At 35.3% G+C, this 22805-nt stretch overlaps 3 protein-coding genes across 3 annotated transcripts; all 3 read left to right on the forward strand.

Annotated features, from left to right (window-relative positions):
* The first annotated feature begins 5244 nt into the window (after nucleotides 1–5244).
* Nucleotides 5245–8434, forward strand: LOC117597651 (uncharacterized). The gene is made up of 6 exons (XM_034305722.2): nucleotides 5245–5287; nucleotides 5525–5869; nucleotides 6606–6941; nucleotides 7466–7579; nucleotides 7996–8039; nucleotides 8160–8434. Exons 1-6 carry the CDS (start codon nucleotides 5245–5247, stop codon nucleotides 8289–8291), a joined length of 1014 nt encoding a protein of 337 aa, XP_034161613.2. The 3' UTR covers nucleotides 8292–8434.
* Nucleotides 8435–11656: 3222 nt separating this feature from the next.
* LOC113547191 (uncharacterized) lies at nucleotides 11657–16069 on the forward strand. Its single transcript, XM_026947435.3, has 6 exons — nucleotides 11657–11753; nucleotides 12141–12482; nucleotides 13496–13831; nucleotides 14094–14213; nucleotides 14632–14675; nucleotides 14791–16069. The coding sequence occupies exons 1-6, from the start codon at nucleotides 11681–11683 to the stop codon at nucleotides 14920–14922; spliced, it is 1047 nt and encodes a 348-aa protein (XP_026803236.3). The 5' UTR covers nucleotides 11657–11680; the 3' UTR covers nucleotides 14923–16069.
* Nucleotides 16070–18358: 2289 nt separating this feature from the next.
* On the forward strand, nucleotides 18359–21525 carry LOC117597669 (uncharacterized). The gene is made up of 6 exons (XM_053235586.1): nucleotides 18359–18401; nucleotides 18845–19195; nucleotides 19994–20329; nucleotides 20577–20696; nucleotides 21115–21158; nucleotides 21274–21525. The coding sequence occupies exons 1-6, from the start codon at nucleotides 18359–18361 to the stop codon at nucleotides 21403–21405; spliced, it is 1026 nt and encodes a 341-aa protein (XP_053091561.1). The 3' UTR covers nucleotides 21406–21525.
* Nucleotides 21526–22805: the final 1280 nt, after the last annotated feature.

Consider the following 22805-nt stretch of genomic DNA (forward strand, 5'->3'; position numbering starts at 1 on the left):
CGCATCAGCAGTGTGTTTAATATTAACACCGCCTCTCAGCACTACAGCTGAATATGGCTGCTGGCTGGTGGGTGGGAATTGGCAGGTGAACAAATTGCGGGGGAAATGAAAAAAAAGGGGGAAAAAAAACCTGAATATCAGTTCAGAAGTTTGCATTTCTCTTTCAAAATAACTGATATGGCCACCTTTTGACTTTATGACCTCATCCTTATTCTCTAAAATGTTTTTGGATTCTGTCAGCTGCAGTATTCTTGGTGTGTATTTTGTCTTGTTTTGGATTGTTGTCTTGGTGTAGGATAAACCCACACTTCATTGTATTTTGAAATGTATTAACAGTGTAATGTTAAACAACAGATAAACTGGTTTGTTCTTTTTTGCGTAAGGTAATCCATGGGTAAGCCATGAGTAATGCAATCTTTCTCACTCCGCCGTATACACAAACCGGCCGTGTGATTTTTCTGTCGCCTCACTGCAGCTTTTCACATCTCTTTGTCTCATAAGAAGCTTGTTAACCATCACTGCTCATTAGCAGACGCAGAATGAACGCACAGGTCTGGTCTGGAAAGTTAAAGGTGAGAGAGATGTGGAACATTCAGTGTGGTTTTTGCTCGCTGTACCTTCCTGTTTACCCGAGCAGAGAGCTTTATGCTGCAGAGCAAACCAATAAATAAAGTAAACAAACTTAATAAAAAAGCAAGAAGAAAATAAATAAATATTATTGCCTATCACAAACTACATATACATATATGCACACACACACACACACACACACACACACAGACCTTAAGTATATTAACAAAATATTTAAATGTAAAACCAGCATCATAAATAATTGTGAACTTCATGGCTCTTAATAAATGCTAAATAGACACCTCCTTACAGAAAACTTCACTATATGTTAATCCGTTTATGTCCAGCATCCACCATGCAAGTCCCTGTGTAAGTTGTTACTATAGAAATGATACCGTATTAGAACAAGTGCATTTATATAAAGCTGCACTACTTTCAGACGTGCTGTTATAGAAAATTAATCAACACCTTCTGACTAATTACAATCCAGAATTCAACAGCACTGTGGTATATACACACAACTATATAATCTGTAAATAGACAAGACAGTGTACAAACTTTTCATTAGGATCTTCAGGATGAACTAAAGCTGAGTAACTGACTGACTGTGTATATAACATTATATCCGACGGCTTACAAAAAATAAGTGAACATGCTGTTGTGTGTTTAGAACAGAATAAAGAGCAGGGTGAAATCTGGTGTTTTAGAAGAGAGGAGTTACAATATTACACATCTATATGAAGTGTGGAGATGTTTCTAATTTTACATCAAGAAAAAAACAACAGTGTGGCCTGAGACAAACAAAGGTAGCTACACATCCTGTGGAAAGTTTCAGAGGTGAGAAACCGATGGTGTTTCTGAGAAAAGCAACTCGGCGGTCAGAGCGGCCTGCACAGATGAAACACTCAGAGCTGCAGTGTGTGAAGGGGCAAAGAGACAAACAGAACTACAAAACCACTAAACGCACCTCAACAACACCTTACACACGCACACACACACACACACACACAAATACTCTGTGTCCAGGGCAGTATATTTAATATTTAATTATGTGAATATTTAATCTTTATGCAAGTCGACTGATTAGCCTAATTTCATTCAGCTAAATCTTAGGAAATAAGATATTAACATTGTCAAATTCACTTGAGTGACCTTTTTTTTTTTTTTTTTGTAATTTCCCTTTTCATGATTCACTGAAGCTAAATTCCAGAAAGGGTTTGAAACCTGCGTCTCATGACACATCATTTTAATAATCCTGTTTCGATATCACCATGCTGGTTAGTTAGGGTAGTTAGATGAGGGTGGAGAGAGAGAGAGAGTGTGAGAGAGAGAGAGAGAGAGAGAGAGAGAGAATGTGATTGGTTAGTGTTACACAGTGGTGAAGGAGGAGTCACATTAAGGCCTGAATAAAACTCCACCCATATAGACACAGACATCTTGCATGATCATAATTCAGAAAAAGAGGAAATAGATATTCATAAAGCTTAAATCATTCATGTATACCTTAACTGTCTATGCAGATCATGATTACATTAATATAATTTAAAATAGGCTACAGGAAGTCTATACTTAATTCTGTATGTGTATATATATATATATATATATATATATATATATATATATATATATATATATATATATATATATATATATATATATGATCTTTTTTAACACTGGCTAAAAAACACAGAAAGAAAAATGTATTTTTGTTCTGTAATGTGTAAGTACATAATGGATTTTAAGAAATATGACACAGCTTGCTTGTTTTGGCTCTGAATGGGTGGATCTGATGTATGTGTGTATGTATGAGTGTCCATACAAGTGGAAAATCAACAGCTAATCCTGTTCACAGACCTCACTGAGAAAATTTGGAAAATTGTGGAAAATAACTCCAGAGTTGCTCTGTGTTTGTCCTCATGCATCGATGATGTTTAATTGAAGTGTCAGATCATTGATTATTTTCCTTGCCTTGTCCACACTACCTCGTATAGATGTCCTGCAGATCTCCACCAACAGTACGATCAGCCGTACGTATTTCCCTTTTCAGAGCTTTGTGGCTCCGTCTGGTTCTGTTCCAATACCAAACTGAGATGTTTCCAGCCAGGCTGTTTTTTATAGCAACTTTCACCCATGTACATGAGGTGGGAATTTAATGGCCAGTGCGAACACAATCCTGTCAAACTCCTGAAAACACTGATGCTGTAAAGATACTGTTGGGCTTTTATTATCAAAAATACAATTTCTAATCCTTGGAAATTTTAAACCCCAAATGCCTGAAGTGGTTCAGTGTCTTCATTAATGCCCATTGATCTTGATAATGCTATAATCCGATTGTGCTTCTTTATAAAATCCACAAGTAGTTCTTTTTTCTTACTGACATTTTGTAAAAGTTCTTATCCTGTCACCACTTCACTGTGCTCCTACCTAGCCTCATCTTACTTTGAGCCAGCACTGGGAATCATTGTTTATTTTGTATATCAGGTTCCAGTTAATATGAAATATGAGGGGTGCTTATAGTAACCCTTTCTAATAGAGAAACACTCAGCTGTACATTTCTACAATATAGAATTCCTTACAGGTTCTATATTTTACCTTTTTTCTAAGAGTGTAGGATAGGCGCAGGAACTTGTGCATGGCAGGATGGCAGTTGTAGGATCTTGATGGGTGCAGAAGCTTATGGGTTTCAGGTTGACCTCAAGGTCATACATTATATGGCCAAAAGTAACTGTTTCCACAAAAATGGAAGCACACAATTGTATAGATTGTGTTTGTATGCTGTAGCTTTACAATTTTCCTTCACTGGAACTAAGAGGCCCAAACCTGTTCCAGCATGACAATGCTCATGTGCACAAAGCGAGCTCCATGAAGACATGGTTTGCCAAGGTTGGAGTGGAAGAACTTGACTGTCTTGCATAGAGCCCTGACCTCAACCCCACTGAACACCGATGAACTGGAACACCGACTGCACCCCAGGCCTCCTCACCCAACATCAACACCTGATCTCACTAATGCTCTAGTGGCTGAATGAACACAAATCCCCACAGCCACGCTCTATAATCTTGTGGAAAGCCTTCCCAGAAGAGTGGAGCTTATTATAACAACAAAGAGGGGAAACAAATCTGGAATGGAATGTTCAACAATTACATATGGATGTTATGATCAGGTGTCCATATACTTTTGACCATAGAGTGTAATGTGGTTACACTTGACACTGATTAGGGTGGATCTGATGTATGTGTATATGTATGAGTGTCCATACAAGTGGAAAATCAACATCTAATCCTGTTCACTGACCTCACTGAGAAAATTTGGAAAATTGTGGAATCTGTGTTTGTCCTCATGCATCGATGATGTTTAATTGAAGTGTCAGATCATTGACTATTTTCCTTGCCTTGTCCACACTACCTCGTATAGATGTCCTGCAGATCTCCACCAACAGTATGATCAGCCGTACGTATTAGAGTGTAACTATATGAAAACATGTAATTGGTATGAAGTAATATTCATATGCAGGGATGTGTTTAATTACACAAGGAATCCAATGAATTGTTCCTACAACTGAAAGAGTCTGATGAGAAATACTAAATTATAAACCCTGCACTATATACATATTGTATGTATAAAGCGCACTGTATACATTTCATTAATTATTTATGCATTAAATGATGCAACTTCCCAGATCCTTCATAATTACTATATTAAATTTACATTTAATTTGGCACATTTATACAAGACCACTTACAGGAGGCAGAATGCAGAGAGCTGTTATAGGAGCTGGTAGCACCAGCTTCCACCAATGAACCAGAAACAAGTGTAAGACATCTACTCTACTATACTTCAAATGTACAAATACACCCACACACACACACCTACACACTCATAAGTTCTCACTGACTTGTTATGGAAAATGGATCAGAATCACAAAGGAATTTCTTTTACTCAAAGCTTCGACCAACATAACCGAAACAAGCTGTAATAAAATAATGAAACTTAAACATGAAAACTTGATTTATTGATGATTTCTTGATTGACTTGACCTCTAACCTAATTTTTGAATGAGAAAATCTATACTATGATCCACCAATTAATAATTACTTTTGAAATAATAATATTTGGAAATGTTGTGATCGGGTTTTAAGCTGATTATTCAAATGTTTTAAATAAAACACCAAATTAATTGTTTTACTTGAAAAGTTTTAAGTGTGCTTTTTATTTAATTAAATATGCTTAAAAACTTGTTACCAATTGCAGACCCTTTGTTCACCACTATTAATAACTTTTACAAAAAAAAAAAAAAAAAATATAAAATACTTGACCTTACCCAAAATATTAATTAAAACCACTACAATCATTCAGTACAAATATTAATACAATCAAAGAAACATCAAAAAAGGGTTGTGCACCTCATTTCCTCCTTTTTTTTTTTTTTTTTTTTTTTTTGATGTCATTTTGAAGGGTTTTAATTCCTATTACAAGAAAGGTTCAGAAAGGTAAGAGGAGGGGCCACAGTTAGGTATCTACTGCTAGATACTACTCTAGATCGTATGTGGAAAATTACGTGATGTCAGAGTTTCCCATCATAAATCTTTGACACAAAGTGAGATGTGCTCAGTTTGACCATCTGACAGTTTAGCAAGAGGAGACATACTATACACAGACCTCATAGTGAAGATGATGGCGCTGATGTGGATTACAGTGATGCTTTTTAATACATTTGGTAAGTGTATATGGTTTTGATTGTTTCTAATCATATGCATGATATTATTGCATCAAAATTACTGACACACATATATTTGGTGCAACTGATTGATCATCAGGTTTTGCTATTTTTTCCCCAAATCTTCCTTAAGTCTAAGTTCACTTAGGACACTAATGACAATCTGAGTGTATTATTGGTAGAATAAACTTTTGATACATTTGAATGTGACATGTTTTGCTCTTCAACTCTTAACAGCAGATTCTGCACAGACAAACAGCATCAATCAGCCAACCCAAATGATCACTGCTGATGTTGGTGATAACGTGACTCTGCACTGCTTTCGACTGCAAGAGGAAATTACTGATTCCTTCGTTTGGTACAAGCAAAAAGTAGGACACAAGCCGTGTCTAATGGTCACAGTTCAACATGGACTCAATTACGAAGATGAGTTCAAGTCACCAAAATTCAGCATTGAAAAAGAAAAAAAGAGCTGTCATTTAAAAATTGCTAATGTGGAACCATCAGATGAAGCCATGTATTATTGTGGATATATAAACTTTGTAACAAGGTTTACAAATGGGACATTTTTATCAGTGAAAGGTAAGAATTATAAAGTACACAGCTAGCATAATTAATTTTAATACTTGGCATTGTTGTACCTACAGTATCTTTTTTGATATTATAAAAAACACCAAATTATTGTATTGTTGCCTTAATATGTTTAGTCAAAAAATGCTTTAGATACTGCTGATATGCCATGTCATATATTTATGAATCAAATAGATAAAAAAATAAAGATCAATTTTAAATAAAATTTAGTCAACTCTTTTCCTCGTTTCATTAGGGTTCTACGTAATTAAATGTTGGACTAGTTCTCCATTTGTAAGACTTATCTGAGCTTAAGTGTACCTAATAAAGTCTACGTATTTCATTCTTAGCAGGTTTTTTTTTAAATATTTATTATAAACATTATGTATTCAGGCTCCTGAGTGGTGCAACAGAAGAGCGTTCCCCCTATCATTCGGATCGAATGTTTATGCTTGTTCTCAACCTCCCCGATTGTCAGGTGTTGTGTGACAGGGAAAAGCTACAGTAGTTAGTGAGTTGGAATTGTCAGATTTAACAAATTGCATGAAAATGTATGTATCAGTGCTATAGAGTGGTATGTTGTAGTCGAATCCTCCTGGAAAGTCAACAACTCTTTTAATTTGCCAACGTTGTTATCAAGAAACTACAAAATGCACCATTCTTAATCCTGTATATTGCATGTATTATAAAGGTGTAAGTATAAAAAGAACAGTGTAAGATCTCACACTGTCTATATTACACTGAACAGGTGGTAGAGATGTAAAAGTGTCAGTGTTACAGAGCAGCGTGTTGGACTCGGTTCCTGCAGGAGCGTCAGTGACTCTGCAGTGCTCGGTTCTCTCTGAGAGCAGAGCAGCAGATCTCCAAGTGCTCTGGTTCAGAGCTGCTCCACCACAATCCCATCCTCAAATCATTTACACTCATCATAACAGCAGCCATCAGTGTCAGAGCAGCTCTTCTACACACACCTGTGTGTACAACTTCTCCAAGAACATCCTCAGCCTCAGTGATACTGGCACTTACTACTGCGCTGTGGCCGTGTGTGGGAAGATCATTTTTGGGAACGGGACACGAGTTCAGTTGGGTAAGAATATGATGTTTTATTGATAAACCAATTTATGCATTATTTTCTATATCAGTATATTTACTTGTATTAGCCATTCAATCAGTTCTGGCACAATGTTGTCTAATTACAAATATTATTCTCTCTCATTTCCAATGACCTAAAGAAATTAGTTGGTTTAGCACAGAAGAAATCACTGAGTCAATAGGGTTAGAATTAGGGTTAGAAATAGATTATAATATGAAGGTTTATGGTCAGAGGTATATGATGAATGTGACAATAAATTTCCCAGTTCTTGAATCAAGAGCAAAATTCGACTAAACTAAATTAAACAAACTTGTCAGAAAATCCCTAAAAAAAAAAAAAAAAAAAAAAAGAAAATGCTGCCACTAAACAATATTTAAAAATGACACCATAGGAACATGTTTTCCTTGAGACAACCTTTCAAATAAAAATGTATGTTTAAATAGAGCTGCTGCTTGTAAATGGTTCCAATACTTTTTTCTGTATATTTCACCAATATTGTCATATTTACTGTGTGACAGAGAGCTCTGTGGATCCTGTAGTGATCTGCCTTGCTGTAGCTTTGGTAGTGTGTGTAGTTGTGATCTTCGCTCAAGCCATAATCTATAAAGGAAGAAATTGTGGACAACACAGGGGTAAGTTTGCAATAAGGTTACTATAAAGCAATAAGCAGGTTATTTCCATTATATACACCGAGTAACCAGTTTATTAGTTATTAGATCACTATATCCAGCAAATTGACAATATATCCACCAATTTGGCCAATTTATTAGATATACTGATCTGCTACATAACAACCTGATAAATTCACACATACAATTCAATTACAAACATTTTTAATCTGGAGCATCTGCCATACTCTGTGTAAACTGTTACTACAGAAATAATAATGTACTAGAATAGTGTATTTATATAAAACTGTGACTGTCACTATAATGAAAATTAATCGACACCTTCAGAAAATAGAAAGTAAAAAGACAGAAAAGTATGTTTTACCATAGAGCTGCTCTGTGATTTAATAATTTAAAAATTGCATTTTCTTTCTCTACAGTGAGACTCAAACAAGGTTCTGTGACAGACAAGACCCTCAATCAGGTAAATATTCAGCACATATAAATATATTAGTTTATGAGTGGACAAGTAACTAGTTTTAAAGGTTTGCACTAAAAAGTCTAATAATTCTATATTTTAATAATTTCATGTCCATTCCTACAGGACTGTGACAATGTGGAGCTGAATTACGCTGCCTTACATTTCAATGAGAGGAGAGCCAAAAGAGGAAGAGTAAAGAAACAACAACCTCAAGATATTATATATTCTGATGTGCGAGGTCTTTCTGTAACTTAGATTTTATCTCTAATATGATTCAGTGTCATTATTCCTGTTATCAGGTTTAATTTTTTTACTGTAGATATGTTTTGTTAATTATTGTTCAGACTGAATTTAAACTGAAAGCTGAATAATGTAGAAGTCTCAGAATCACTGAAACACTGGAGCACTGATTCTCCAAGGAGTCACATGAGAAAGCAGTTTAACACATTGTTAAGGGTGTGAGAAATAAAAATAGTATAAAATTACTCTCCCTCTCATGGTGGTCTTATGAATATATGTGGAGGCCTGACCAGAACCATGGGTATTAATATGGATTTTATTAATCCCCCTTTGCTGCGATTACAGCCTCCACTCTTCTGGGAAGGCTTTCCACTAGATTTTGGAGCCTGGCGACTTGTGCTCATTCAGACACAAGAGCATTAGTGAGATCAGGCACTGATGTTGGGTGAGGAGGCCTGGGGTGCAGTCAGTGTTCCAGTACATCCCAAAGGTGTTCAGTGGGGTTGAGGTCAAGGCTCTTTGAAGAATACTAAAGGGCTTCTAATCCTACATTAACACACCTTGTCTTCATGGAGCTCGCTTTGTGCACAGGGGCATTGTCATTCTGGAACAGGTTTGGGCCTCTTAGTTCCAGTAAAGGGAAATTGTAATGCTACAGTGTACAAATATATTCTAGACAATTGTGTGCTTCCAACTTTGGTCAGGTGTCCACATACATGGTGCCATATAGTGTACGTCAACCATCCAGAGTAATCCTCACATTTAAAGAAGGGATGTAACAGAATATGAATACATATATAAATAGGAGGATATGAATAGAAAATGCTGTACTTTTTTTTTTCTTTTGGCCCTAAATTCATACAAGAAATCTAATTTTTTATACATTGCTATTATTGAATATTCTTTTGCATATTCATCACACTTAATTGTTTCAACCCGTCAAGCTAAATTTAAAATAAGACAAAGATAACCTGAATAAACATAAAATATGTTTTTTTAATTGATAATTTCATTTATTAAAGGAAAACACTTATCCAACATCAAACGGCATTGTGTAAAAAAAAAAAAAAATTGCCCATTAGCTTAGTTACTCAATCAAACAATTAACCAAATCTAATCGATAATATGTTTCAGTTAGACTAGACACACCCAGGCTTGATTACTGCCAGCCCTGTTGAATCTAAACATCACTTACATAGAACCTTTCCAGAAATGTGAAGTTGCACAGATCAGAAGAAATTCCAGAAGTGATTAGAAAGTTGGTTATTGAAATATTTCAGTTTAGAAAGGGTTACAAAGCCATTTATCACAATCTCCAAATGGAGAAAGCATAGAACAGTGGTGCATCTTCGCAGTTGTGGCCAATCTACCAAAATTCATCCAACAGCACAATGACGACTCATCCAAGAAGTCATAAAAGAACTCAGATAAACATCTAAGGAACTGCAGGCCTCACTCCCCCGAGTTTCATGATTCATCAGCATTTACGATTTTACCATTAGAATGAGAATGGGCAAAAAATGATACCGAGGGGAGAGTCGTAAGGCGAAAACAACTGCTAACCAAGAAGAACATAAAGGCTTATCTCATATTTGCCAAAAAAAACACCTTGATGACCTGCAAGCCTTTTGGGGTAATGTTGTGTGGACCGATGAGTCAAAAGTAGAGCATTTTAGCTGACATGTATGCTGTTAATTCTGGCAGAATCAAACACAGCATTCTACAATAAGAACATCATACCAACACTCATACATGGTGGTGGTAGTGTGATGGTGTGGGGATGCTTGTCTGTTTCAGGGCCTGGGTGAGTTGCCATAACTGACAGAACCACGAATTCAGAGCTTAACCAGAAAATCCTGAATGAGAATGTCCAGTCATCAGTCCACGATCTGAAGCTCAAGCACAATTGGATTATGCAGTAAGACAACAATCTGAAGCATAAGAGCAAAATATTGCAATATCAGTGTGCAATATTTTAAAGTGCAATACTGTCACACTACTGGTAAGCTACACTATTCTCAACCAACCTGTTCTTATGTGTATACACCCCTCTCCTTTTTTGTTTTGTGTTAGGATTTTAGCTTTAGCACTATTTAAGCCATTATACTCTTTCTGTACTGTACCCCTGCTGTTGCTAAATGCAATTTCCCCACTGCGAGACAAATAAAGGAATATCTTACTCTTACTCTTAAGTCTACCTCTGAATGGCTCAAAAGAAACTAAATAAAGGTTTTGGAGTGGCTTAGTCAAAGTCTTGACTCAAACCCTATTTAAATGCTGTGGCATCATCTTAAACTATCGAAAGCCCTCCAATGTGGCTGAATTAAAGCAATAAAGAGGATTGGGCCAAAACTCCTCCACAATGATGTGAAAGACTGATCTCCAGTTACTGGAAGCATTTGGCTCCAGTTGTTGCTGCTAAATGTGGCACAAGCAGTTATTAAGTTTAGGGAGGCTATTAGTTTTTCACATGGGTGATATAGGTGTTACATAACCTTTCTCCTTCAATAAATGAAATGATTATTAAAAATGGGTTTTGTGTTTACTCATGTTTTCCTTGCTTTATTTCATTTTGTGGGCAGATCTGCAACCATCTTGTGTGACAAATATGTGAGGGGACAAATACTTTTTCACGGCCACTGCCCACATCCCGTTGTGAATTATTTTCCTACTACAGCAGGCAGCATTGGATTTTATTCCAGACTTGGTCTTTAAAAGTATAAAATAATTGATCATACCCATAATATTAATTTAATTACTAAAATCACTAACTGCAACAATTATTAATGCAAGACCATTACCACTATATCATTACGTAGGCTGAAACTTTGAGTAGTTTTAGTAAACCATGGGGTTTTTGAATGTGTATTTGAACAGTTCAGATAAGATTTTATAATATTATTCACTGAATTTCCAGTTAATTATTTCATCAATCTAAAAAAAACTAACTCACAACCACAATCTGCATCTCAGTATATGTCACTGGCTAGAAAATAACAGGTCTTGAAACCGGCTTTTAAATGCTGTTTAGATATCTGTTTAGACAAGTATTGATCACAGGGTTTAAAAAAAAAAAAAAAAAAAAAAAAAAACAAGGCAATCTCGGATAAAACAGGTCAGATATTAATTTTCTCAACAGACCGACACACACAAAAAACATTGTCACAAAAAGTGCACATAATTTCTTTCTTTGGTTTTTGATATAAATTTTGCAGAATTTAAATTCATTTTTCGAGAAAGGTTCAGAAAAGTGTGAGGAGGGGCCACAGTCACTTATCTACTCCTGCTAGCTTGCTAGTCTAGATCATGGAAAATTCTGTGATGTCAGAGTTTCATGTCATAAATCTTATGCACAAAGTGAGACCTGCTCAGTTCGACCATCTGACAGTGTAGCAAGAGGGGACATGCTATATAGAGACCTCAGACTGAAGGTGATGGCACTGATGTGGATTACAGTGATGCTTTTTAATAAAATTGGTAAGTGGGGATGGTTTTGTAGGTTTCTGATCATATGTAGGTTGTTGCAATAAGGATTCTGACATAAATACCAATATGTCTTTGTGTAGGTTGAAAAAAAGTGTTTGAAAAGTGCTAAAGATTTATAGTATTATGCACTGAACTGCCAGTTTTTTTGTCGTTTGTTTGTTTGTTTGTTGGTTATTATTTCTTGCTAAAAAAAAAAACCCACAGATTTGCTTGAAAGCTGCTTTTAAACTCTTTGTGATATCTTCCTAAATATTGCTAACAATTATATGGAGCTAAACAACATTTTATTATTGCACCATTGACAATCTCTGTGTATTATAGGTAAAATAAAGTTTTGGTACATTTGTTCATGTTCCATTCTTTAACCTTTGATATTAGATTCTGCACAGACAAATTATGTCAATCAGCCAAATCCAATAATCACTGCTGAAGTTGGTGATAAAGTGACTCTGCACTGCTTTCGAATGCAAGTGGAAAGCTCTGGAGTCATCGTCTGGTACAAGCAAAAAGTAGGACAAGAGCCTTGTGTAATGGTCACAGTTCAGCAGGAACCCAGTTATGAAGATGAGTTCAAGCCACCAAAATTCAGCATTGAGAATGAAAAAATGAGCTGCCATTTAAAAATTGCTAATGTGGAGCCATCAGATGAAGCCATGTATTACTGTGGATTTATAACATTTTCAACAACATTTGGAAAAGGAACATTTTTATCAGTGAAAGGTAAGCCTTTTTAATTGGACACAGCTGCTTTAATTCATTTTAATAATTGGCATTGTTGTGTATGTATTTTCCTTTTTTAAAAAAACACTAAATTTATTATTAATTAATGGAATATTTTTACTGTTAATTAATTAGTGCCTTCATACATTTCAAATATCAAAACGCTTCAGACATTGATGATGTGCTGATTCTACTGAAACCAAATAGTTTAAAAAATAGATAAATTTGAAACCAAGTGTATCTAGTCAATGCTTGTCCTCTGTTTCATTTAGAGATCACAGGGTTCTAAGTAATTAAATGTTGCACTAGGTGAGAAATTTTATATATGTTGAAATATTCTCCATTTGTATGACCATTTGTATGAGGCAATTGCTCTATCTTCATGATATTGCGAGTTTGAACTCACAAGCTCCTTGTAGGACGCTTCACTATATCACCAATTATGCGATTATTATATTCTTCTTCTTCCTCTTCTTCTTCTAGCTATAATTATTAATATAGAGTAACAGAAATATTAATACTACAAAAATGTTAACATGATAGAATGAGCACATTAATATTAATATGTGATTTGCAGCAGCAACACTGTCAGGGCTGCTGTTATACACTATGGGATGAACTGGAACACTGACTGGACCCCAGGCCTTCTCGACATCCCAACATCAGTGCCTGACCTCACTAATGCTTTTGTGGCTGAATGAACACAAATTCCCACAGCCATGCTCCTAAATCTAGTGGAAAGTCTTCCCAGAAGAGTGGAGGTTAATATAACAGCAAAAGTGGACTAAATCTGGAACGGAATGTTAAAAAAACATTTTGTCATATAGTGTATGAAATTGTTCAACACCATCTGACCAATCAACATTGAGAATTTAACAGTGCTTTTGTATAATATGCTATAATTGACAGCATGTTCTTTTTGGACTGCATAATGCATATACTGTATATTATAAAGTTCGAAATATGAAAAGAATCAAACTAAGCTCTTACACTGTCTATATTACCCTGAACAGGTGATGAACAAGTAGAAGTCTCTGTGTTGCAGAACAGCATGATGAACTCGGTTCCTGCAGGAGCGTCAGTGACTCTGCAGTGCTCGGTTCTGTCTGAGAGCAGAGCAGCAGATCTCCAAGTGCTCTGGTTCAGAGCTGCTCCATCACAATCCCATCCACAAATCATTTACACTCATCACAACAGCAGCCATCAGTATGAGAGCGGCTCTTCTACACACACCTGTGTGTACAACTTCTCCAAGAACATCCTCAGCCTCAACGATACTGGCACTTACTACTGCGCTGTGGCCGTGTGTGGGAAGATTATTTTTGGGAACGGGACACGAGTACAGTTGGGTAAGAAGTATGATGTTTTAGTGATATGTCAGAGAGCATAGTAGTTATTTGTCTATCTCATCTGTGTCTATTTACTTGTAATGGACCATCCAGTAGGTTCTGGCACAAAGTTGTCTAATTACAAATGTTTCTATTTTTTACAAACCCTGCATCTCAAATCACTATTTTCTCTCATTTCCAATGACCTAAAGAAATGAGTTGGTTTAGCATAGAAGTAAACACTGAGCCAATATTTAATATTGTGATATTTACTGTGTGACAGAGAGATCTGTGGAATCTGTAGTGATCTGCCTCGCTGTAGCTTTGGGACTGTGTGTGGTCGTGATCTTTGCTTTGATCTTTGTCCTAACCTATAAAAGAAGAAACTATGAACAACGCAGGGGTAAGTCTGCATTATGGCTATTTTCAAAGTTATTATATCATTATAAAGCTATGATAATATTGTATTATTTCCATTATATACAATGAGTCACCAGTTAATTAGTGATTATATCGCTATTTCCCAAAAAAAACTGCAATAAATACACCAAGTTTCGGTTTATTAAATATACTTATCTGGTACGAAGCAGTGTTACTGTCAGCCCAAAGATGATTATTTTCCACTAACATCACGTCCTGAAGTGTTTCATTTCGCTTATACTACAAAAATTTGCCAATGATTATATTTTTCATTTATTAAAGAAAAACATTTCATCTTTTTTTCATTTATGGTTACATTTAATGCTGTGGAATATCCATGAAACAATTTACTTCCTGCTATATTGCAGCTATACTCAGCTTTTGCATTTTCTTCTCTACAGTGAAATTAAAACAAGGTTCTGTGACAGACAAGACCCTCAATCAGGTAAATATTCAGCATGTGATGTTACAAATGGGCACGCAATTAGTTTTAAAGAGTTACACTAAAAGTCTTATAATTCGATATTTTAATAATTTCTAATAATAATCCATTCCTACAGGACTGTGACAATGTGGAGCTGAATTACGCTGCCTTACATTTCAATGAGAGGAGAGCCAAAAGAGGAAAAGTAAAGAAACAACAACCTCAAGATATTATATATTCTGATGTGCGAGGTCCTTCTGTAACTTAAATTTGATCTCTAATCTGATTCAGTGTCATTAGTTCTGCTATCAGGTTTAATTTGTTACTGTAGATATGTTTTTGTTAATGATTGTTCAGACTGAATTTAAACTGAATGATGTAGAAGTCTCAAACTCACTGAAACACTGGAGCACTGATTCTCCAAGGAGTCACATGTGAAAGCAGTTTAAGGCATAGTTGAGGGTGTGGAATTTTTTTTTTTAAGCATAAAATTACCCTTTCTCTCATCCTGTGTTATGAATGTTTTTATTAAAATGTTAGAAATCTGTGCATCCAGAGTAAGACTAGAGTCTTAACTCTTCCTTGTAGTTTTGTTGTCTTTTTGCATTTGTATTGTGTGGCAAAAAACAGCAAATGGAACTTAAGCACACCTCGCACTCAGGGTGAGATGGATGGTGAGCTTTTATTTTTGTCCATGACACCACAGGGTATTAATAGGCAAAGACAAAACAAAAAGCACAACAGAAACTTTGCAGCTTTTCAGCAGTTCTGCCTAGGCTCACACTTCACACACACTGCCTCTGCTCACTGAGAGAGACAGAGAGAGAGAAAACAGCTTGTTCATATGCATTCCCAGAACAGTGACAGGTGTACCACATTAATTTGCTGACTTCCTCATACTTCTGCTGCAGACTTCTGCTAAACCACACCCCTACCTGCCACATAATATAAGTGGAAACTATCTGCCATAGTATGTATGGAATAAAATGCTTGGGGCTGTGCTGTTAAAGGAAATAATCAGTGATGTAGTGGTGTGATATGGCCTGACACAAAGCAGTGTTAGTACCTTAAGTTGATTATGTTCCTATAACAACATTTCCTGAAGTGTTTTATTTCTTCTATACCACAGCAATTTGTCAGTGATTACAATTATTTAAATGTTACTGTTGCTTCCATGTATCCTTTAATACTTTATCCATCTAAAGGTAAGACATTTGGGGTCATGCATATAAAAAATGAAGCAATAATTTGTAACAGTAAAGGAACTGCATTGTGTGACATGATAATGGCACAAAGACCTTCAAGACATTCAAACAATTTAGATAAAAATGTATTTTTTCTGTAATTTACTTCTAACCTATAATTTATGTACCAACATTGTACTTTCAAAGTGACCTCATCAGTCAAAATCATAATATCACTGAAAAATAAAGGAACAAGAATGAAAGACTTTTCGTTTTCCCATGATCAGCCTGAAATCTGGATGACACAACTTCCTGTCAAACATGTTTCAAATATTTCATTGGGACACAAAAAAATGTACATTTTTCATAACTTATAATAGATGACTCATGGGAAAGGGTATTTTAGGTATGAGATGTTAAATGGATTCACACATAAATGCAGAAATAAAACGATTTCTTAAGTTTTTCAACGGTTATATTTCAAGAGAGAAAGAGAAAGACTAGACAGCAAAAGGATTAGACACAGACAGGAAACAGCAGCTGATGGAGAGGTACACACACTGGACAGTATGAACTTTATTTTACAGTATTTTACATTATTTTAAACTCGTATTTAAATGTAGATGTACAGTAAAGTAAATGATATTATAAATATGTCCGAGTGTGTTTGTGTGTGTGAAATAAGACCTATAATATTTCCATAAACTAATAATAAATACCAGCAGATTAGCACATAGAGAGGAGAGGAAAGAAGAGAACAGGAACAATAATAAGAAAACACAAGAAATGGGAAAGGAGTGTGGAAGCAAAGATAAAGGTAAGACAGACACATGGTGGCTTATGACATGAATACATACTGTATACATAGATTCACATATACTATACATAGATACAGTACATAGAACAGTACTGTTTCCTCATATTTCATATATATTTGTGAGGATGGTCTGGGAAATCCCGTTGGATGTTGCTGTATTTTACATGTAAAAGTATGTGGACACCTGAGCATCACACACATATGTGGTTCTTCTCCAAACTGTTACCCCAAAGTTGGAAACACACACTAGTCTAGAATATCTTTGTATGCTGTAGCATTACAATTTCCCTTCACTGGAACTAAGAGGCCCAAACCTGTTCCAGCATGACAATGCCCCTGTGCACAAAGCAAGCTCCATGAAGACATGGTGTGTGAAGGTTGGAGAGGAAGAACTCCAGTGTCCTTCAAAGAGCCTTGACCTCAACCCCACTCAACACCTTTGGGATGAACTGGAACACCGACAACACTCTCCTCACCCAACATCAGTACCTGACCTCACTAATGCTCTTGTGGCTGAATGAACACAAATCCCCACAGCCACGCTCCAAAATCTAGAGGAAAGCCTTCCCAGAAGAGTGGAGCTTATTATAACAGCAAAGGGGGAATAAATCTGAAATGGGATGTTCAGTGTGATGGTCAGGTGTGCACAAAATTATGGTCATATAGTGTAGTGTGATATGTAAATTTTTAGATACAGTAAATATATTAATTTTATTTACTTTTTAATTTTTCCTTGCAGTTCCGCAGTGATATTGCATGTTGTTAAGGAGCCAGTTTAACTAAAAGAGTGGTACAAACGGTCAGTCTGTATAAAGATTAAAAAAAAAAAAACTCTTAAACTTCAGTAGCTGAGGCTCTATCTGTAGTATAAGCAGCTACCAGTGATACTGACATACTGTAGTTCGAATGTGATTGGCTGTCAGACAATGCGTGTTTAGAAAGCAGTTCATGCCTGTAGTATTGCACAATGACTCAAGTAAAAATGGCATAAGTTCGGTCAACCTGGAGTCTTTCCATTCTTTAGACACACACAATATGTTTTAAATGTAGGTTTAACCCCTCGGGTTATACACAAAAACAGCATATATACAAAAAGGAAGCATATTTGTTACACAAGCCTGTAGTTTTTAGAACTACATAATAGTATAAAATGTTAAAATTTCACCATGTCAGTGTTTTCCTTTTTTATTAAACTTTATTAAATAGTTTCAACAGTCATTACAAACAATCATTCACATGTACGATATAAATATACACATTTTGAACCAAACAAAACACATAGTACATACATATCACAATATTTATATGATATTTACACAAAATTTGCACAAAATTACACATCGTTCAAAATTTCCATACAAGATATCCCAATAATTTCAAACCTACTAAAACTAATCGTCACCAGCAAAGTATCCACCAAAGTCCACAATACTCAAATGATATCAAAAGAAAAACAAAAAAGCATATCAAAATTACTCTCGTGGCTAACACACATTTAGTGATAGGACTTGTACTGTGTTTTTGTTTTTCATGAATAATTTCTTTTTTGGAGGCAAAGCTCTTGGACTCTACATACAGAGGTTTGAGGTCAGGGGGCTGAGCCTCTAAATGTCTTAAACTCTGAGTAACGCCCCTCATGCTCAGTGTGACTATAAGACAGTTTGTTGAAAGGACATGCTCATGCACAAAGCCTGGGGTTTAAGATGGTGATGCTGTTATGGATTACAGTGGTGCTTTTTAGTCACAGTGGTGAGTGATCATGGTTTTGTAATATACATCATTTATATTGCAGCATGCAGGTTTTCACAAGAATTACAAACAAAAACCAAAGCATAACTGCTTAAATAATTAGCAAAATAGATTTTCAGGGTTAGTCTATGTACATTTTACTCAAGTGCTCAGTATTAACTTGTTAGATTACTCAGTATTTTAGTTGATCCGTTATTTATTGACATGGCCAGTCTAGGTACATTTCTATTCAGTTAAATTAAATCTTACCTGGATAATTAAATGTTTTTGAATGCGCTTACGCAGTATTTACTCAACTCTCTGATTCCAATCTAACTCAAATGGTTCTAGAGGCTAAATGTATAACCAGTGAAGGCATACAGCAATTTAATGAAAGTCTTAAACAGTTTTGTGGCATTTATATATGACATTTGTTTTTGTTCTGTGGCTCCTAACATTAGATTCTGCACAAATGAACGCTGTTGATCAGCCGAACTCAGTGATCACTGCTGCATCTGGTGATAACGTGACTCTACACTGCTTTCGAATGGAAGAACGACACACTGAACCCATCATTTGGTACAAACAAGCAGTAGGACACGAGCCTCGTGTAATGGTCACAGTTCATAAACTAGCACAGAATCCCATTTTTGAAGATGAGTTCAACTCGCCGAGGTTTACTGTTGAGAATTTAAAAGAAAGCTGCCATTTGAAAATTACTAACGTGGAACCATCAGATGAAGCCATGTATTACTGTGGATTAAAAAAGATTGTAATATTGTTTGGAAAAGGAACATTTTTATCAGTAAAAGGTAAGAATTTATGTAAGTCACCAGTTTCATCATTCTTAATAATGTGCATTTTTATTTAGTTCTGTATTTTAAAAAAGGTGCTTAATGTGTTCTAAATTTCCTCATTATGTTATATCCATTATCTTTACTTAAAAGGCATTTATATTATACTGGAATGAATTCATAAAAACATATTACATATTTTTTCCTCTTTTCATTCTGGTCGTGTCTGGAGTCTCGTACTTTTTTCCCATTGCATTTTTTATATCCCTATTAATAATGAAGTTTAATCATAATAACAGTTAGAAAAGCAGGAAATAATAATAATAATAATAATAATAATAATAATAATAATAATAATAATAGCAGCAGTGGAAAATATGAATAAATATATCAGTAACCATATAAAATAGAAAAAATATGTTAAGTAGAATGATTAAAATAATATAAACACGATTTGAAAGTGAAGCAAATAACAGAAACTAGTTAAAAGTTTTTTTGTTTGTTTTAATCATACATTGATAGATGATAGATGGAGGCTGACAGATTTTTACTGATAATATGTTCCAGATCTTTGGTGGATAAAAACCAAGTTTCATATGTGGAGTATAGATAAGGATATCACTAGATGATCTTAAGGCACACTTAAAACATAGTTATCAGGTATTAAGAGATGTATGAATGTACTGTATCATTATGAAATTTAATGTCTAAATGAATGCATGTGCTTTATAGACTACAATCTGCATGTATTACAAAGATCTAACTATAAAAAAGAAACTAACTAAGATCTTACACTGTGTATATTACACTGAACAGGTGATGGAGATGTAAAAGTGTCAGTGTTGCAGAGCAGTGTGATGAACTCGGTTGCTGCAGGAGCGTCAGTGACTCTGCAGTGCTCGGTTCTCTCTCAGAGCAGAGCAGCACATCTCCAAGTGCTCTGGTTCAGAGCTGCTCCACCACAATCCCATCCTCAAATCATTTACACTCATCACAACAGCAGCCATCAGTGTGAGAGCAGCTCTTCTACACACACCTGTGTGTACAGCTTCTCCAAGAACATCCTCAGCCTCAATGATACTGGCACTTACTACTGCGCTGTGGCTGTGTGTGGGAAGATCATTTTTGGGAACGGGACACGAGTTCAGTTGGGTAAGAAGTATGATGTTTTAGTGATACACCAGAGTGCATAGTAGTTATTTGTCTATTTACTTGTAATGGACCATCCAGTAGGTTCTGGCACAAAGTTGTCTAATTACAAATATTTCTATTTTTTACAAAACCTGCATCTCAAATCATTATTTTCTCTCATTTTCAATGACCTAAAGAAATGTGTTGGTTTAGCATAGAAGTAAACACTGAGCCAATATTTAATATTGTGATATTTACTGTGTGACAGAGAGATCTGTGGAATCTGTAGTGATCTGCCTCGCTGTAGCTTTGGGACTGTGTGTGGTCGTGATCTTTGCTTTGATCTTTGTCCTAACCTATAAAAGAAGAAACTATGAACAACGCAGGGGTAAGTCTGCATTATGGCTATTTTCAAAGTTATTATATCATTATAAAGCTATGATAATATTGTATTATTTCCATTATATACAATGAGTCACCAGTTAATTAGTGATTATATCGCTATTTCCCAAAAAAAACTGCAATAAATACACCAAGTTTCGGTTTATTAAATATACTTATCTGGTACGAAGCAGTGTTACTGTCAGCCCAAAGATGATTATTTTCCACTAACATCACGTCCTGAAGTGTTTCATTTCGCTTATACTACAAAAATTTGCCAATGATTATATTTTTCATTTATTAAAGAAAAACATTTCATCTTTTTTTCATTTATGGTTACATTTAATGCTGTGGAATATCCATGAAACAATTTACTTCCTGCTATATTGCAGCTATACTCAGCTTTTGCATTTTCTTCTCTACAGTGAAATTAAAACAAGGTTCTGTGACAGACAAGACCCTCAATCAGGTAAATATTCAGCATGTGATGTTACAAATGGGCACGCAATTAGTTTTAAAGAGTTACACTAAAAGTCTTATAATTCGATATTTTAATAATTTCTAATAATAATCCATTCCTACAGGACTGTGACAATGTGGAGCTGAATTACGCTGCCTTACATTTCAATGAGAGGAGAGCCAAAAGAGGAAAAGTAAAGAAACAACAACCTCAAGATATTATATATTCTGATGTGCGAGGTCCTTCTGTAACTTAAATTTGATCTCTAATCTGATTCAGTGTCATTAGTTCTGCTATCAGGTTTAATTTGTTACTGTAGATATGTTTTTGTTAATGACTGTTCAGACTGAATTTAACCTGAAAGCTGAATGATGTAGAAGTCTCAAACTCACTGAAACACTGGAGCACTGATTCTCCAAGGAGTCACATGAGAAAGCAGTTTAAGGCATAGTTGAGGGTGTGGAATTTTTATTTTTTTTTTAAAGCATAAAATTACCCTTTCTCTCATCCTGTGTTATGAATGTTTTTATTAAAATGTTAGAAATCTGTGCATCCAGAGTAAGACTAGAGTCTTAACTCTTCCTTGTAGTTTTGTTGTCTTTTTGCATTTGTATTGTGTGGCAAAAGACAGCAAATGGAACTTAAGCACACCTCGGACTCAGGGAGAGATGGATGGTGAGCTTTTATTTTTGTCCATGACACCACAGGATATTAATAGGCAAAGACAAAACAAAAAGCACAACAGAAACTTTGCAGCTTTTCAGCAGTTCTGCCTGGGCTCACACTTCACACACACTGCCTCTGCTCACTGAGAGAGACAGAGAGAGAGAAAACAGCTTGTTCATATGCATTCCCAGAACAGTGACAGGTGTACCACATTAACTTGCTGACTTCCTCACACTTCTGCTGCAGACTTCTGCTAAACCACACCCCTACCTGCCACATAATATAAGTGGAAACTATCTGCCATAGTATGTATGGAATAAAACGCTTGGGGCTGTGCTGTTAAAGGAAATAATCAGTGATGTAGTGGTGTGATATGGCCTGACACAAAGCAGTGTTAGTACCTTAAGTTGATTATGTTCCTATAACAACATTTCCTGAAGTGTTTTATTTCTTCTATACCACAGCAATTTGTCAGTGATTACAATTATTTAAATGTTACTGTTGCTTCCATGTATCCTTTAATACTTTATCCATCTAAAGGTAAGACATTTGGGGTCATGCATATAAAAAATGAAGCAATAATTTGTAACAGTAAAGGAACTCCATTGTGTGACATGATAATGGCACAAAAACCTTCAAGACATTCAAACAATTTAGATAAAAATTTATTTTTTCTGTAATTTACTTTTAACCTATAATTTATGTACCAACATTGTACTTTCAAAGTGACCTCATCAGTCAAAATCATAATATCACTGAAAAATAAAGGAACAAGAATGAAAGACTTTTCGTTTTCCCATGATCAGACGGAAATCTGGATGACACAACTTCCTGTCAAACATGTTTCAAATATTTCATTGGGACACGAATAAATGTACATTTTTCATGCCTTATAATAGATGACTCATGGGAAAGGGTATTTTAGGTATGAGATGTTAAATGGATTCACACATAAATGCAGAAATAAAACGATTTCAATGGTTTTATGAG

Source organism: Pangasianodon hypophthalmus, chromosome 7, assembly GCF_027358585.1.
Source record: "Pangasianodon hypophthalmus isolate fPanHyp1 chromosome 7, fPanHyp1.pri, whole genome shotgun sequence".
NCBI classification, from domain to species: domain Eukaryota; kingdom Metazoa; phylum Chordata; class Actinopteri; order Siluriformes; family Pangasiidae; genus Pangasianodon; species Pangasianodon hypophthalmus.